Source organism: Macrobrachium nipponense, chromosome 5 (genome assembly GCF_015104395.2).
Source record: "Macrobrachium nipponense isolate FS-2020 chromosome 5, ASM1510439v2, whole genome shotgun sequence".
Classification (NCBI taxonomy): domain Eukaryota; kingdom Metazoa; phylum Arthropoda; class Malacostraca; order Decapoda; family Palaemonidae; genus Macrobrachium; species Macrobrachium nipponense.
Genome location: NC_061107.1, coordinates 128,228,361 through 128,244,375, shown reverse-complemented (window position 1 = coordinate 128,244,375; position 16,015 = coordinate 128,228,361). Strand labels below are relative to the sequence as shown.

The window sequence follows — 16,015 nt, the reverse complement described above, 5'->3', positions numbered from 1 at the left end:
GACAAGAATGTGGAAGCTCCCTCCTCGGACTACAAGAGACTAACAGAGTGCCTTCTTTCTTGTTTGAAGGAGATTTTCAACCTTCAGGCCCGCCATCGCCTTTGTCTCAATTTTCGAAGACGAAGACAACCAAGAAATTGTCTTTTTTTGATAATGACTTTGTCTATTTCGGCCAAGAAAAGCCCTTCAACGCGTAAATGAGTGGTTGAAGGAGAAGAGAGAGTCGGGGAAGACTTCTTTTGCTTTTCCTCCGGCCAAGTTGGCTTCTAAGTCTGGTGTTTGGTATGCTACGGGGGAAAGTCTTGGCCTGGGAGTTCCTGCCTCCTCCCAGGGAGACTTTTCCAACATAGTGGACAGTCCCGTAGACATGCTTTACATTCAGCCAAAGTATGGTGGACTTCGTCAGAGTTCGACCATTTACTCAAAGGTATCTATCGGACTTTTGAGGTTTTTAATTTTCTTGACTGGTCGTGGGGGCCCTGGCGCGGACTTCGGAGATGGAAGATTCGTCAGAATCCGAGTTACCGAGAAGTATCATGTCCTGTATGGATAAAGCCTTGAGAGATGGAGCTAATGAATTGCTTCACTTTTTACAGCAGACGTTTTGAAGAAAAGACATCTTTTGTGCTCGTTCGCTGCTAAGGAGTCTCGAACGCGCAAAAGTCGGAGTTTGATGTTCTCTCCTCTTTCAGGACAGCTCTTCCCTCAGGATATCATTAAGGACATCTCGCTCTCCCTCACTCAGAAGGCTACTCAGATTTCTACTACGTCTCTGTAAGGAAGTATTTACCTTCTAATGTAATGAAGAAGACTCCGAAGGATACAAGAACATCACAGCAGCCCTTTCGGGGTAGGACTTTCCCGACCAGCATTTAGAGGAAAAGAGTTCCAGCCAAAAGAGGTTCGAAAACCTCAACCAAGCAATGAGTCAGAAGTCCTCCAGACTTGTGTGGGGGCCAGACTTTTAGACTTCTGGGAAGTCTGGCAAAGCAAAGGAGCGGATCCTTGGTCTGTAAAGGTAGCGAAGGAAGGATACAAGATCCCCTTTCTCAAGAAACCACCTCTTGCTACAGCTCCGAGAGCCCTAGGGGCTCATTACATCGATTTAGAGAAGAGAGAGGCTCTTTGGCATCAAGTTGTCAGCATGTTAGAAAAGGGGGCCATAGAACCGGTTCTGGATCACAAATCCCCAGGTTTTTACAACCGTCTGTTTCTAGTACCGAAGTCATCAGGAGGTTGGAGGCCAGTACTGGACGTAAGTCAGCTAAACTTGTTCGTAGAAAAGAAACCAAGTTTACGATGGAGACGAACGATTCAGTACTGGCAGCGGTACGACCAGGGGACTGGATGTAACGCTGGACCTTCAGGATGCGTACTTCCATATTCCAATTCATCCAAGGTCCAGGAAATATTTGAGATTCGTGATCCAGGACAGGATTTATCAATTCAAAGCCCTTTGCTTCGGTCTGTGCACGCTCCTCAAATTTTTACAAGAATGATGTCGAATGTGGCGAAGTGGCTTCATTTGTTAGGAGTCAGAGTCTCTCTCTACCTCGACGATTGGCTCATAAGAGCACAATCAAAACAGCAATGTCTGGAGGACACGAACATCACATTGGATTTAACTCAGCAGCTGGGTCTGATGGTAAACTGAAAAAGTCACGGTTGATCCCCTCAGGAGCTAGTTTATTTGGGGATTCTGATATCCTCAGTGACTTTTCGGGCTTTTCCGTCACCCGAAAGGCAGACCATGTGCCTGCGGAAAGTGCAAGAATTCCTATTGAAAGACCAATGCTCGGCGAGAGAGTGGATGAGCCTGCTGGGGACACTCTCTTCGTTAGAGCGGTTCATTTCCCTAGGGAGACTTCACATGAGGCCCTTACAGTTCTTTCTGAACGAAGTCTGGCCAAGAAGATCGCAACCAGATTCCTTCCGTTTCCAATTCCTTCAAAGATAAAGGAGGAATTAAAGTGGTGGCTAGTTCCGGGGAGGTTGTCAGAGGGTACGTCACTCCAGCAGAGGAACCCAGACCGGATATTATTTTCCGATGCGTCAGACGCAGGCTGGGGAGCGACGCTGGGCCCTCGGGAGGAGTCAGCCTTTGGAACGAAGAAGAGAAGGCATGGCACATAAACAGGAAGGAACTGATGGCGATCTTCTTGGCTCTGAAAGCGTTCAGACCGTGGATCAGTGGCAAAGTGGTGCAGATCAACGCGGACAATACCACAGCTCTGGCATATATACGAAAACAAGGAGGAACCCACTCGTTGTCCCTTTGCAACTCGGCGAAGGAGATTCTTCTGTGGTCGCAGAGAGAAAAAAAAAAAAAACGTCACCCTGCTCACCAGGTTCATTCAAGGAGAGAAGAACGTCAGAGCGGACCTGTTGAGCAGGGACGGACAAGTGCTTTCCACGGAGTGGATGTTGCATCTTCAAGTATGCCAGAGACTGTGGAAGCTCTGGGCACACCAGTAGTGGATCTTTTCGCTACCGCAGCGACGAAGAGGTTACCGAACTATTGTTCTCCAATCCCGGACCCTCTTGCAGTCGCAGTCGATGCCTTCCTACTAGATTGGACGGGTCTAGATGCGTACGCATTTCCCCCGTTCAAGATTTTAGGAAGGGTAATGAAAAAATTCAGAGAAAGTCGAGGAACAAGGCTGACTCTGATAGCCTCATACTGGCCGGCCCAAACGTGGTTCACAAGAGGTACTGGAGATGGACCAGTGGATCTCCGAGAAGTCTACCCACGAGAGTAGATCTTCTCAAACAACCCCACTTCGACAGGTTCCACAAGAACACCCTCGCTCTGGGTCTGACTGCGTTCAGACTATCGAAAGACTTGTCAGAGCGAGGGGGTTTTCTAGAGAAGCAGCGAAGGCAGTTGCAAGAGCACGAAGGCCATCAACTATCAAGTGTACCAGTCGAAGTGGGAGAACTTCCGTAAATGGTGTAAGAATCGGAAGATTTTTTCATCCAGTACCTCTGTGACACGAATTGCAGATTTCCTTCTGTATCTGAAGAAGGAACTGGGTTTGGCTAATAGGACAATTAAAGGTTATAAGTGTATGTTGTCTGCAAGTGGTTTAGGACACAGAAGGTTTTTTAGATCATGTCCAACGGACGCAGATCTTTAGAGATCTTCTCAGATCTTTTAATACAAAGAAGGATCGACGTTGCAGAACTCCTTCTTGGAATTTGGATGTCGTTCTCAAGTTCTTGGAAACGGATAGGTTTGAACCTATGGGCAGTTCGTCTTTGCGAGAGCTAACGAAGAAGACTATTTTCTTAGTAGCCTTAGCTACAGCTAAAAGGATTAGCGAGCTGCAAGCTATTGACAAGCAAGTAGGTTGGAAGCACAACAAAGCAGTTTGTTCTTTTCAACAGGAGTTCTTAGCAAAGAATGAGAATCCTTGTCGCATCCGTGGCCAAGATCATTTGAGATTGAAGGACTGGCTGATCTAGTAGGTCAAGAACAAGAAAGGGTTCTTTGCCCAGTAAGAGCCTTACGGTTTTACGTAGAAAGAACAAGAAGCATTAGGGGGACTTCATGTTCTCTGTGGTGCTCTGTTAAAGATCCTACTAGACCTATGTCTAAAAACGCGATGGCTTTCTTTGTAAGAGAAGTCATTAAAGAAGCTCATTTACTTTGTCAGGAAGAATGCTTCGGCTTGATTAAGGTTAAAGCTCATGAGGTGAGAGCAGTAGCTACGTCCTTAGCATTCAGGAAAAATTTAGCCCTCAAGGACATTATAGATTCGACGTTTTGGAGGACAAACTCTGTGTTTGCCTCTCATTACCTTAGAGACGTGAAGACAACTTTTGATAATTGTCAAACGTTAGGCCCGTACGTATCCTCAGGTACAGTACTGGGCAAAGGAGTTTCCACCCCATAACCTAATAACATGCTAGGTTATTTTAATTAGGTTATAGTGTTTTTTATGGTTGTCTGAGAAGGTTAATACCAGCTCAGTTTTTTGGTGTAGTGTTTATTATTGTATGTGTGTGTGGTTCAGGTGACTAACTTTCCTAGCATGAATGCCCGTGGTTAAATGAGGGCTAGGGTTCTCTGTCAGCAGATTGGTCATGTCCAGTTGTCAGACCCTTGTTGTTAGCTTTTCTCAACAAACAGGTCACATCCTAGTTGAGAGCTACTAAGGTTTAGCAGGCTAAGAGGCAGGACCTACGAAGTCAGCTACCTTAGCAGGTAAGGAACTTAATAAATAATTTTTAAAATTAGTTAATTTTTGAATTATGACGATGTTGCTGTCTGTGACCCATCTCCAAATGTGTCAATCAGCTATATATATTACCTGCCAGGTAAGTGTCATGCATAAAAATGATATTGTTATGATACAATAAAGTTTTATGCATACTTACCTGCAGGTATATATAAATTAAATTCCCACCCTCCTCCCCTCAGGAGACAGGGTTCAGAGAAAATCTGAGGAAAACGGGAATAGTTCCAAGTACCAGCGCCACGGGAACGGGGTGGCCATCACCTGAACTACCAGTGTACTAGCGGTTGCCGCGAGTTTTGAAATTCTCGCCAGTGCGTCAAGAGGATAAGCTATATATATACCTGCCAGGTAAGTATGCATAAAACTTTATTGTACCATAACAATATCATTTTATAATTCTCTTTTGTTGTTTTTGAACTTATGTAACTAGAAGATGGGATAAAGTTAGGCTATTGTAATTTGGTCTCTCATAAAATCTGATTATCGTAAGACGAACTTATCGTAACTTGAACACTACAGCTACCTGTACACTGTATTTATAAAACCTTACTCTAGACACCCAAAGGATTAAAGCTAGGCTTTTTTTTCACTTTACAGTATTTATAATACTATAATGTACTGTACAGTTACTACTGTACAGTAAATTCCCTAGTACTATACTGCATAAATATAATTTTACTTATTGCACCATCGCGGGATTACGGCACCGTTTGACTGGTCAGGACACTGTTAACTGGTCTAGAATTTCAAAAGAAGGTATGCGGCGGCCATGGGCTTTAAAATCGCTTAGCGTTGAAAATCACTTAGCGCCGGCGCCCAGGAACGGAACCCATGCCGCTAACCGAGGGCCGCCTGTACCCAAAAAGGAATGTAAATTTTGTACATGAAACCTTACCCAGCAGATATATACTTAGCTATAAGATCGGTCGTCCTACAGAATTTCAAAACTCGCGGCACACGCGACAGGTAGGTCAGGTGATCCCCCATTCCTGCCGCTGGGGTGCGGGATCCGGAACCATTCCCGTTTTCTAAGACGTAATTTCTCTGTCGGTTGAACGGACAACACCTATTGTTCGTTCCTCCATCGTGGATTTCAACTCGTTTGCCGAGAATTTGGATTGGTTTTTTGGTGACGTATTCTGTTTTTTCTCTGGCTTGGCATACGCTTATTGTGGACTGTTTTTCGACTTTGGTATTGACTACTCTTCACGATGTCTGACGCTATGTTTAGGGTTTGTAGTAGGAAGGTTGTAAAGTTAGGCTACCGAAATCGTCGGTAGACCCTCATAATGTTTGCTCTAAATGTAGAGAGAATGAATGTTCTTTTAATAACACCTGTATGAGTGTGAGAACCTAACAGAGCTTGAATGGAAGGAGTTATCTTCTTACGTTAGGAAACTTGAAAGGGATAGAGTAAGGAAAGCTTCAGCTAGATCATCTAGTAGATCTTGTTCTCTAGAACAGGAAGTTCATAACTCTCCTATTACTAACGATTTTCCCTTAGCCACAGCTACTTCTCCCCGTACTGAATCCAAAGATTCTTCCTCTGAAAGGGAAAAATGTTAAAGCTTCTATCAAGAAACTCCAGGCTCAGTTACGAGCGTTAAATGAAGGTAAGAGTGGTGATAGTGATTTATGCAGTGTCCCCTCATTGCTCCTAGGCCTAGACCTCTTCCAAACTCCCAGGACCAGGGGAGGAGGAATGTCGAAAGCCGCAGGGAGGATGCAGAACATCCCCAACGGTCAGGCGTCCCTTCGGCAGATCCTGTTGTTAAGTCCCAGGCTGCCTTGGATAACCGCAGAAAAGGCATCCTAAGGGAGTGTTTTTTCGGCCTCGGACTCTTCCTCTCCTAAAAGAGGATGGAGTTTGGCCTCTCAATCGCGCCCTTTGAAGAGAACCTGGAAGGCGCAAAAGGAGACGCGGCTGATTCCAGCCCAGAGCGTTTTCCCGAGTATTGGCCTTCGGATCCTAAGAAGGCGAGACAGGAGGAGCCCTCTCTTCAGGATCCAACGAAGAAGTTCCTGATTAACCTGCAGGAGCAGTTATCCTCTTTAGTAGGCTCTTTCGCTAAGGATTCGACAAGGAGGAAAGATGTTTCGCTCCCTGTTAAGAGTTCCTCTAAGCGCCCCTCTACGTATAGGAGAGAGACGACACACTCTCCAAGGCGTTTATCGCCTTCGTCGAGAGACTCTTCGGATAGGAGTTTTTCTCCTGACAGGCGATTCCTTTCGCCCTGTAGGCGCTCTTCTCCAAGAGATAAGCGCCCTCCTTTGGACAAGGCTTTGAATCCTGGCAGACAGGAAGCACGTAGCCTCTCCCCTTCTAGACGCCGTGAATCGAGCAGAAGTCTCGATCGGTTTAGGTTCAAAGAACCGGAAGAGAACCTAAACCAATTCAAGTATAAGGATCCTTTGGGACTACAGGACCAGGATTGGAAGGAGCCAGTCAGGCGCAAAGAGGCAGTGAGACGCAAGGAAGGGCGTCAAGAGCCTCGCAAGCCCCAGGATTCAGGGCGTCAGGAGTCAGTTAGACGGCAAGAGTCAGGACGCCAGGAGTCAGGGCGCCAGGAGTCTGTTAGGCGGCAGGAGTCAGGACGCCAGGAGCCTGCTAGGTGTCAGGAGTCAGGGCGCAGGGAGCCTTTTTCAAGCGCCCTGAATCCAGGACGTCATAGCGCCTATCAAGCGCCTAGAGTCTTGCGAACCTCAAGTGACTAGGCAACAAAAGTCTAGTAGGCGCAAGAATGTTTCTGGCCGCCAGGAGCCTCATTCTTCGTATAGAAGTTTTTCTATAATTCAGCGCTCTCCTTCTCGGGAAAGGAGTACTTCTCCCGGGAAGAGCCCGATCACTTCCAAACGGTCTCCTTCAGTTGATCCTTTGGAAGAAGTTTCGGATGAGGACAAGCCTGTAGATGTAGCAGTTTCGGACTACAAGAGGCTCTCTCTTCTACTTCTCCAAGGAGTTCGGAAGACTCCTTCATCCTGCTGATCCGCCTTCTCCAGGATCTTTAATGTCCAGTACCAAGGCTCATAAGTCTTCTTCTTTCGTCAAGATGCGGCCTGCTTTATGTATGGAAAAAGGCTTTGAAGACCTTTCAGAATGGTTAGCCTCAAGAAGGGAAGCGGGCAAAACAGTTTTTTCCTGCCCTCCTTCCAAGTTAACAGGGAAACCTGGAAGGTGGTATGAGACCAAGGAACCCATGGGGTTAGGCCTCCCTTCATCCGCAGACGCGGACTTTGCTTCTCTAGTAGACTCATCCAGGAGGAAGTCTTTGCTTTCTGCTAAAGCAACATGGGGCATGTGTGAGCTTGACCATCTTCTAAAGGGTCTCTTTAAGACTCTAGAAGTTTTCAATTTCATGGACTGGGTATTGGGAGCGTTAGCCAAGAGAGCTCAGGACACCGACTTTGTCTCGATGGAAGAACTTTCAAGTGTCCTGGCTTGCTTGGACAGAGCAGTTATGGAACGGCTCCGTAGAAGTTGCCTCGCTGTTTGGAACAGGAGTCCTAAAGAAGAGATCGGTCTTTAGCTCTTTTCTAGCAAGAGCCGTATCACCCTTATAAAGATCCTCTCTTCTTTTCGCCCCACCCTTTGTCCTCTCATCTGTTCCCACAGGAGACAGTTAAGGAGGTTGCAAATCTCTAACGGAGAAGGCAACTCAGGATCTCCTCACACACTCAGCTAAGAAGTTTAGGCCAGCCGTGCCTATTGAAAAAAGAGAGAGAAACTGTACAGCCCTTTCGAGTCCGCCTCTTCTAGAACCCCTCTTAGAGATCGCAGACCAGAACGAAGGAGTAGACCATCTAGAAGGTCCTTCGGGAAGTCTAGATGAACAGAGAGTCCTCCAGACAAAGTAGGCGCCAGACTACTCCAGTTTGCAAAACAAAAGTCTGGGCGCAGAAGGGAGCGGATTCTTGGTCCCTCTCGATCCTGAAAAAGAATACTTGATCCCCTTCAGGGAAAACTCCTCCCTTGACGACAACTCCAAGGGAGTTGACTGCAAGATACTCGGATTCGGTCCGAAGACTAGCTATTTTGCAGGCAGTGGAACAGATGATTTCTAAAGAAGCGTAGAACTGGTTCAAGATCTCCAGTCTCCAGGATTTTACAATCGGTTGTTTCTGGTACCGAAAGCATCGGGCAGATGGAGACCGGTGCTAGACGTCAGTGCCCTGGAATTTCTTTGTTATGAAGAAGAAATTCTCGATGGAGACGTCTTCCTCTGTTCTCGTGCTGCTCTTCGTCCAGGGGACTGGATGGTGTCCCTGGACCTTCAAGATGCGTATTTCCATGTGCCAATTCATCAGGCATCACGGAAATACCTAAGATTCATGTTCCAAGGGAAAGTATTCTAGTTCTGAGCGATGATTGTGTTTCGGACTTTCGACTGCACCTCAAGTCTTCACGGACATCATGAAGAATGTAGCTTATTGGCTACATCTAGAAGGGATCAGGATCTCATTATATCTGGACGATTGGCTAATAAGAGCCCAATCGGAGAAAACAATGTCTGGAGGACCTTTTCTTTACTCTGAAATTGACAAAGTCCCTGGGACTTTTAGTCAATCACGAGAAATCCTTGCTGACTCCCCAGCAAAGCATTGCCTATCTGGGGATTCAGATGGATTCTCTGGATTTTCTAGCGTATCCTTCGCAGGAAAGGAGAGAACGCTGCTTGGAAAAGGTGGCAGTCTTCTTAAGGAAAGAACATTGTTCCGCGAGGGAATGGATGAGCTTACTGGGGACCCTCTCTCGATGGAACAGTTCGTTTCCTTAGGAAGACTACACCTAAGACCCCTTCAATTTTATCTGAAGGAGAAATGGGATTGGAAGTCCCAAGATCTGGGAAAAACCTTTCCGATCTCGAAGGGAATCAAGGAGAATATCCGTTGGTGGTTAGATCCACAAAAACTAAACAAGGGATCTCCCTTCACTTACAGAACCCTCGCCTAGCGTTATTTGCAGACGCCTCAGATTCAGGGTGGGGAGCAACCCTAGGTTCGGAAGAAGTGTCAGGCACTTGGGAAGGAGAACAAGTGTCCTGGCACATAAACACGAAAGAACTAACAGCCATTCATCTAGCTCTAGTTCCATTTCGAGGAACAGGTCTCAGGTCTGGTGAGTTCACAAATTCACTCGGACAACACAACAGCCCTTGCATATATAAAGAAACAGGGGGGGACACAATTCCTTTTCCCTGTACGAATCAGAATCAGCAAAGGATCTGCTGATTTGGCTCAGGAAAGGAAGATCTCTCTTCTCACAAGGTTTGTGCAGGGAGAGATTAATGTCCGGGCGGATCTGTTGAGCAGGAAAGACCAAGTCCTACCCACGGAATGGACTCTCAATTCTCAGATTTGCCAACAACTGTGGCATCTGTGGGGAAGGCCCAATATAGACCTGTTGTTCGACCAACAGGAATCACAGACTAGAAAACTATTGCTCCCCGATCTCGGATCCGCAAGCAGTAGCCATAGACAGCTTTCTGCTAGATTGGACAGGCCTAGACACATACGCCTTCCCTCCTTTCAAGATAGTAGGGGAAGTATTGAGGAAGTTCGCTTGCTCAGAGGGAACAAAAATGACCCTCATCGCTCCCTTCTGGCCAGCTCTCGATTAGGTTCCACAGAGGGTGCTGGAGTAGGGGTAGTAGATTTTCCAAGATCGCTTCCACTGAGGAACGATCTTCTCAAACAACCCCACTTCGACAGATTTCACAAGAACTTCCCGCGCTAAGTCTGACCGCCTTCAGACTGTCGAAGGACTCGTCAGAGCAAGAGGTTTTTCGCGCGAAGTGGCGAAGGCTATTGCAAGAGCCAGAAGAGCTTCCACCTCTAGGGTGTATCAGTCGAAGTGGGAGTTGTTTAGAGATGGTGTAAGAATAAGAAAATATCCTCTTCCAGTACCTCTGTAGCTGAAATCGCTGATTTTCTTCTCTATTTGAGAAAGGACTGTAACCTGGCAGTATCGACAGTAAAAGGTTGCAGGAGTATGCTGGCCTCAGTCTTTCGACATAGAGGACTAGACCTTACTAATAATAAAGATCTCCATGACCTTTATAAGGTCTTTCAAAACCACAAGAAAGACCAGATAATCAAGAAACCGAGTTGGAACTTGGATGTGGTCCTTTTAAGTTCCTAATGTCAGAAAAATTTGTACCGTCTCACACCGCTTCATTTAGAGACTAACTAGAAATCCTTATTTCTGTTTGCATTAGCAACAGCTAAGAGATTAGCGAGTTGCAAGCCTTGGAAGGTAAAGTTGGTTTTAGGAAGGATTCAGCGGTGTGCACCTAAACCACTTTTTTCTAGCAAAAAACTAAAATCCCTCAAAACCTTGGCCAAGAGCTTTGAGATAAAAGGACTCTCTTCACTAACAGGAAGAGAACTAGAAAGGACTTTGTGTCCAGTCAGGGCACTCAAGTTCTACCTGAAGAAAAAAGTGTTGCTGGGGCGGTACAGAGGAAAGTCTTTGGTGCTCGTAAAAGATCCGAAAAGATCGATTTCAAAGAATGCCCTTATGTTCTTCATAAAGGATGTAATAAAGGAAGCTCACCTTACTTGCAATGAAGATCCCACCTCAAGATTCTCAGTTGCAAGAGCACATGAACGTGAGAGCCAGTTAGCTACGTCAATGGCATTTCACAAAACATGGCCTCTTCAGGCACTAATAGAGTCAACTTTTTGGAGATGTAATTCTGTGTTTGCCTCCAATACCTAAGAGACGTAAAAACTTTCTTACGAAAAGTGCTTGCTCTGGGAGCGTATGTTTCGGCGAATTCAGTGCTGAGGCTAATCCTTCTTAACTTACTTTAGTGTTTAAATTTGTCTTTATTGGTGGTTGTTTTTATTGGTTGATTGTCAGAGGGAATAGGGGACCCTCTTGCAATTCATAGGTTATAACAGTACTAACATGGTCAGGTGATCGGGATTGGCTTCAGTGCTCCTTGTGTTTACTTATAGAAACCTTAACTCTGTCATGTAAGAGGGCTAGTCCCCATTGATTATGACAAAGGTCAAGGCTCTACCATGAAAGTGGGTCAGCCCCCATTGGTACGATCCAGAGTAGGCTCTGTCGCGTAAGCGGGCTAGCCCCCATTGACACAGATCCAAAGAGTTATTCAGCCATAGGTCCATACCTCGCTGGGACTCTTGAGGCAGGCAGACTCATCGACAGTAGTCATGAAGTCTTCAGCCCAATCAGGTAGGAACCATGGATTATTATATCCAAGAACATATGTTTTTTTTTTTTTTTTTTTTTCCCTCCCGTTTTTTTAATGTATTTACTATAAGTATTATCATTATGTTTTAGCTGTCTCTTACCCTCCACCAAGGGTGCCAATCAGCTAAGTATATATCTGCTGGGTAAGTTTTCATGTACAAAATGATATTGTTAAGATACAATAAAGTTTTGTACATACTTACCTGGCAGATATATACGATAATGGCCCACCCACCCTCCTCCCCTCAGGAGACAGGTGGGAAGAGAAATTATGTCTTAGAAAACGGGAATGGTTCCGGATCCCGCCACCCAGCGGCGGAATGGGGGTATCACCTGACGTCCTGTCGCGTGTGCCGCGAGTTTTGAAATTCTGTCGGGACGACCGAGTCTATAGCTAAGTATATATCTGCCAGGTAAGTATGTACAAAACTTTATTGTATCTTAACAATATCATATTTGTAATAATCATGATTAATTAACATTGTCTTTGTAAAATACAAAGAAAAAATTTGAATGCCCATATCTCAAAAGTTATACTTATTGACCTTCAAATTCTATCTTCTCCCTTCCTTAGTTTTAAAGCTATCGGATTTGAAATTTGGCGATTGAAAATTTGGTATATAAATTAGAAAGACATTATAGAACAATCAAATGTAGCCCTTTTTTCCAAGTTTTGTTTCATTTTTTTTCTTACATTTTTTCCTGATTTATAGGGTTTATTTATATACCCCCCAAAATGAAAAAAATTCATATAAAACAAAAAAAATACTTTTAGAAAAAAAATTACATTTGATTAGAGGTCTACATCAGCTCTATGTATGTAGTAATCTCAGGTCTTAATATTAAGTAATCAAGGAGGAGATAGAGTGGTGAAAAATGGTTATTTTTGGGATAAATTTGCAACTGGGGGTCACAAAACAGAAGTTGAGAGGTGGAAAATCAATATGTAGTTTGGAGATGTCCTAAGTCACCTTATTAACTGGTATGAATATGAAAGTCCTGTCCTTAAAAAATGGCATTAGCCAGCCAGCGCCCCAACCGCAGGGCAGAAGATGGAAGGGAATGACTTTGTATCATGATTATGATGAAGTTTTTTTTTTCTTCTTTAAAAATGATAACATGCAAGGTTGTAGAGGCAAAGTTATGTGTGAATACCCAAGCATAGCCCATATTTACTTTTTTTTTTTAACTTCTTGGTTATGGATATGATACATATTTACTTACATGATTATATATCCAGCTGATTACTTTCCAGTTTAATGCCTGCGAAGCCCTTGGCCTTCATGTGTTAAGGAAGATCCAAGAGGGAGCTGTTGTAAGCCTTTGGAGTCTGATGTGCTTACAGTTTATGAGAGTGCTTTGGAAAGGGCAGTGGTCACTGCCACTTACAAAGTTAGTAGAGGATGTCAAGTGGCTTGTAAGCCTGCTAGATAAAATTGGTGGAAAAGTTGCAATTGAAGGTAATGTATTTCATATTTTTGTATTGTCACCGCAAGCCCATTACTTATAGGTAGCCTATGTGTTGATCAATATTAATCATAGACACTTCAAATTTTTATGAAAAATAAGAAAATTTCTCATCCTCAGTAGGTCACCAGTCCACATGTGGTTTCATAAGCCCTCCACTGGCCAACTGTCTCACCTTTTGTGTCTGTTGCCTATTTGATAGCTCTCAACCTTTCCCCAACATTTTTGTTTTAGATTTCCATCTTTTTTACATTTCCATCCAAGCACAAGTTTTTTAAGAGCAAGCAGAAATATTTTGAAAAGAATTTAATTCAGGTAGATAGAAGTTTCAATAAAGTATTTTCACAAAGCAAGGACCTTCAGCAAAAACTTTCCGAACAGTGTTTTCTCTCTGGGGTTTAAAGTGTAGTTAATGGACTTGGTTAATAGTACTGTTTTACATGTAAAGTAATTCCCCTCTTATCTCCTGTCATTACTCACTATCAATATCACAAAACTCTTTAGTTTAATTGAAGAATACTACCAAGAAAATATTGCCCTTTAGTAAACAACAAGGTTTGTAAGTCAAGCATGACTGGGAACCATGAATTATGAGCATCATAAGTCAAACACGACTGGGAACTACGAATAATGAGCAGACTGTAACATGTTTTGGGAGGCACAAGCACTGTCTGAAACTGACAAAAACACATGTAACACTTCATTTAATTTACTAAGTTTATAAATAAAGTAGCTGCAATTCTTTCATAACTCAAAGGACAGTGTTGATATTGGTAGAATGAAAAATGCTGATTATTTTAAAAATGTAAACAAAACCAAAATGCAAATAGCAGAGTGCTCTGTTCTTTTTATAATTCAATAGTATGGTAATAATGCATGCAATATAATTAGATACAGTAAAACAAGGGGTTTATTAATATGATAATTATGCTCAGTACACGAATATTATTCGACTTTCACCAATGGATATCTGTCAGTGTAACAACCTAACTGGCAACAGAGTCCCCCCTCCCCCCTCTCTCTCTCTCTCTCTCTCTCTCTCTCTCTCCATAATACTTATGATGATACTCCATCCTCCACGTAGATATTCTGGGTTTGTTCCGACACGGCATACAAACCTTCGGTCCTTTTACAATAGGAAGGTACTAGCGGCAGCTGATAGGTAGTAAGCTTTCGAACAAGGGGTTCGGTAGTTAACTGCTTGTCCGACAGGCGCGCACGCGCGACTGGGAGGTAAACAAATCACTTTTGCTTTCGGGCCCCTGCTGGCGTGTAGACGTGTATCATCATCTCTCTGCCCGCTTCATCGTCGTTGCTTTCGCATGGTTGTGTTTTCTTTTTCTATTTATCTAGTGAAACTGAATTGTAAGTACAATCATTTCATATTTATTTCCATTGAATTCAATTGTGAATTAAAGGATCTTGGTTTCTCCACGCCCTCCGATTACCCGAGTGCCGGGACTGAAGGGCGGTAAGTGCGGGAAGTTCATTTTTCCCAGAAATGATCCTCGTATTGTGTATGCTCGGTGCCGAGGGCGGGAGAGCGCTCGTCCGAGCTTATATTTTGGTTGGAAATGTGTAGATGAAAATCGTAAGTAAGGTGCCCTTTTCATTTTATATTTTTTTTTGACCTGTATGCTCGTTGCCGAGCGAATGCGCTCGGCACGAAAACTTATTTGTATGGAAGTGGAATCGCAAGTACAGTATTCTTTTTCATTTCATATATTTATTTTGATTGTAGCAATACTCATTTTGGATCGGTTCCGCTCTTACCCGGAAATTGATCCTTTCCCTTTTTATTTGAATGAAGTGAAATCGCAAGTGCAGTTCTTTTTCATTTTCATATTTTATTGAGATTGCATTATTTACTTGGATCAATGTTTCCGCTATTTCCCGGGAATTGATCCTTACCCCTTTATTTTGTATGAAGTGAAATCGCAAGCGCAGTATTCTTTTTCATTTTTTCATATATATTTTTGATTGCATCAATTCATTATGGATCAAGGTTTCCGTTCATAATCGGGAATGGATCCTTTTACCTTGCGCTCGGTACCGAGGGCGCAAATGCGCTCGTACCGAAGGCGCAAATGCGCTCGCTCCGAGCCCTTATTCATTGTGAACGTGAATCGTAATGCAAGATTCTTTTCATGTTATTACCTTTATTATTGATTGCATCAATATTTATTTGGTTCAAGTTCCGCTTCAGTCAGGGAATTGATCCTTTTGCCCTTGCATTCGGTGCCGAGGGCACGATTGCTCTCGGGCTCTTATTATTATTGTTGGGTACATGGGTTGCTGTGCGGGGTGGGGAACGAGAATCCCCCCCCCCCCCCCCCCCCCCGCACCCCCCCCCCCCCGTAAGCTCCCCACAGATGGCCCTTCCCTTTTGGGGGGGAGGTTATCTGGGTTCTTCTCCTCGCCCGATCCCGTCGAGCGCGGGGAGGGCGCTCGGTGCCCGATGTACAATTGTATTCGGGGTCTTCCGCTCGTTTGGTGTGGGGCTCACCCCCCCGCGCGAGGGCTTCCCCCCACTAATCACTACTACTGTTATTTCCCGCAGGTGCTATTGCCACGAGGGTGGACCTTGTGAGGTATGGGCGTCCTTCGATTTGCAGGGCGTGCCCTAGTGTCCAGGGGCGGCGGTTCATGTCTGGGCCTGCTGCGGCACCCATGGAGTGGTGACCACGACAACGATATCGACTCCAGGTGACGACGTCCCTCCTCACCTGGTGTACTCGCCTCACGTGGTAACAGTCTTGCCTACAGCCGCTGTGAAGTGCCGTTCAGCCGTACCGAGAGGGGGCGTGCCGCCGCCGCTCGTGGTTGCCGCGCTGCCGCGACACACTTCCGCTGCCCTAGAGCTCGCCCCTGGACCTGCCGCCGGTACCAGGATGTTGCTGGCTGCTGCTCCACTTCCTGTGTTTCCGGTCTGCCTGCCGTACCTGCCGATTCTGTACTGTCCATGCAGTTTGCTGCGCCTGGCTGTCCCTGCCGTTGCTGCGCTGGCTGTCCCTGCCGATGCTGTGCTGCTGTGCCTGCTGTTCCTGAGATGCCCATACCTGCTGACGTCGTCCCTGTTCGTGGTGGT

General features: G+C 45.0%; 2 protein-coding genes across 4 annotated transcripts in view; one reads left to right on the top strand and one right to left on the bottom strand.

Moving 5' to 3' along the window:
- Positions 1-16,015, bottom strand: part of LOC135215636 (phosphopentomutase-like) — a 181,799-nt gene that overhangs the window by 42,451 nt on the left and 123,333 nt on the right. The window lies entirely within an intron of this gene.
- The window catches only part of LOC135215634 (dihydroxyacetone phosphate acyltransferase-like), a gene marked incomplete at its 5' end in the record, with an annotated part of 52,896 nt that overhangs the window by 10,768 nt on the left and 26,113 nt on the right, over positions 1-16,015 (top strand). For both annotated transcript variants that reach the window (XM_064250555.1, XM_064250554.1), the window contains 1 exon segment: positions 12,716-12,920. In XM_064250555.1, the coding sequence (XP_064106625.1) occupies positions 12,716-12,920 (205 nt within the window).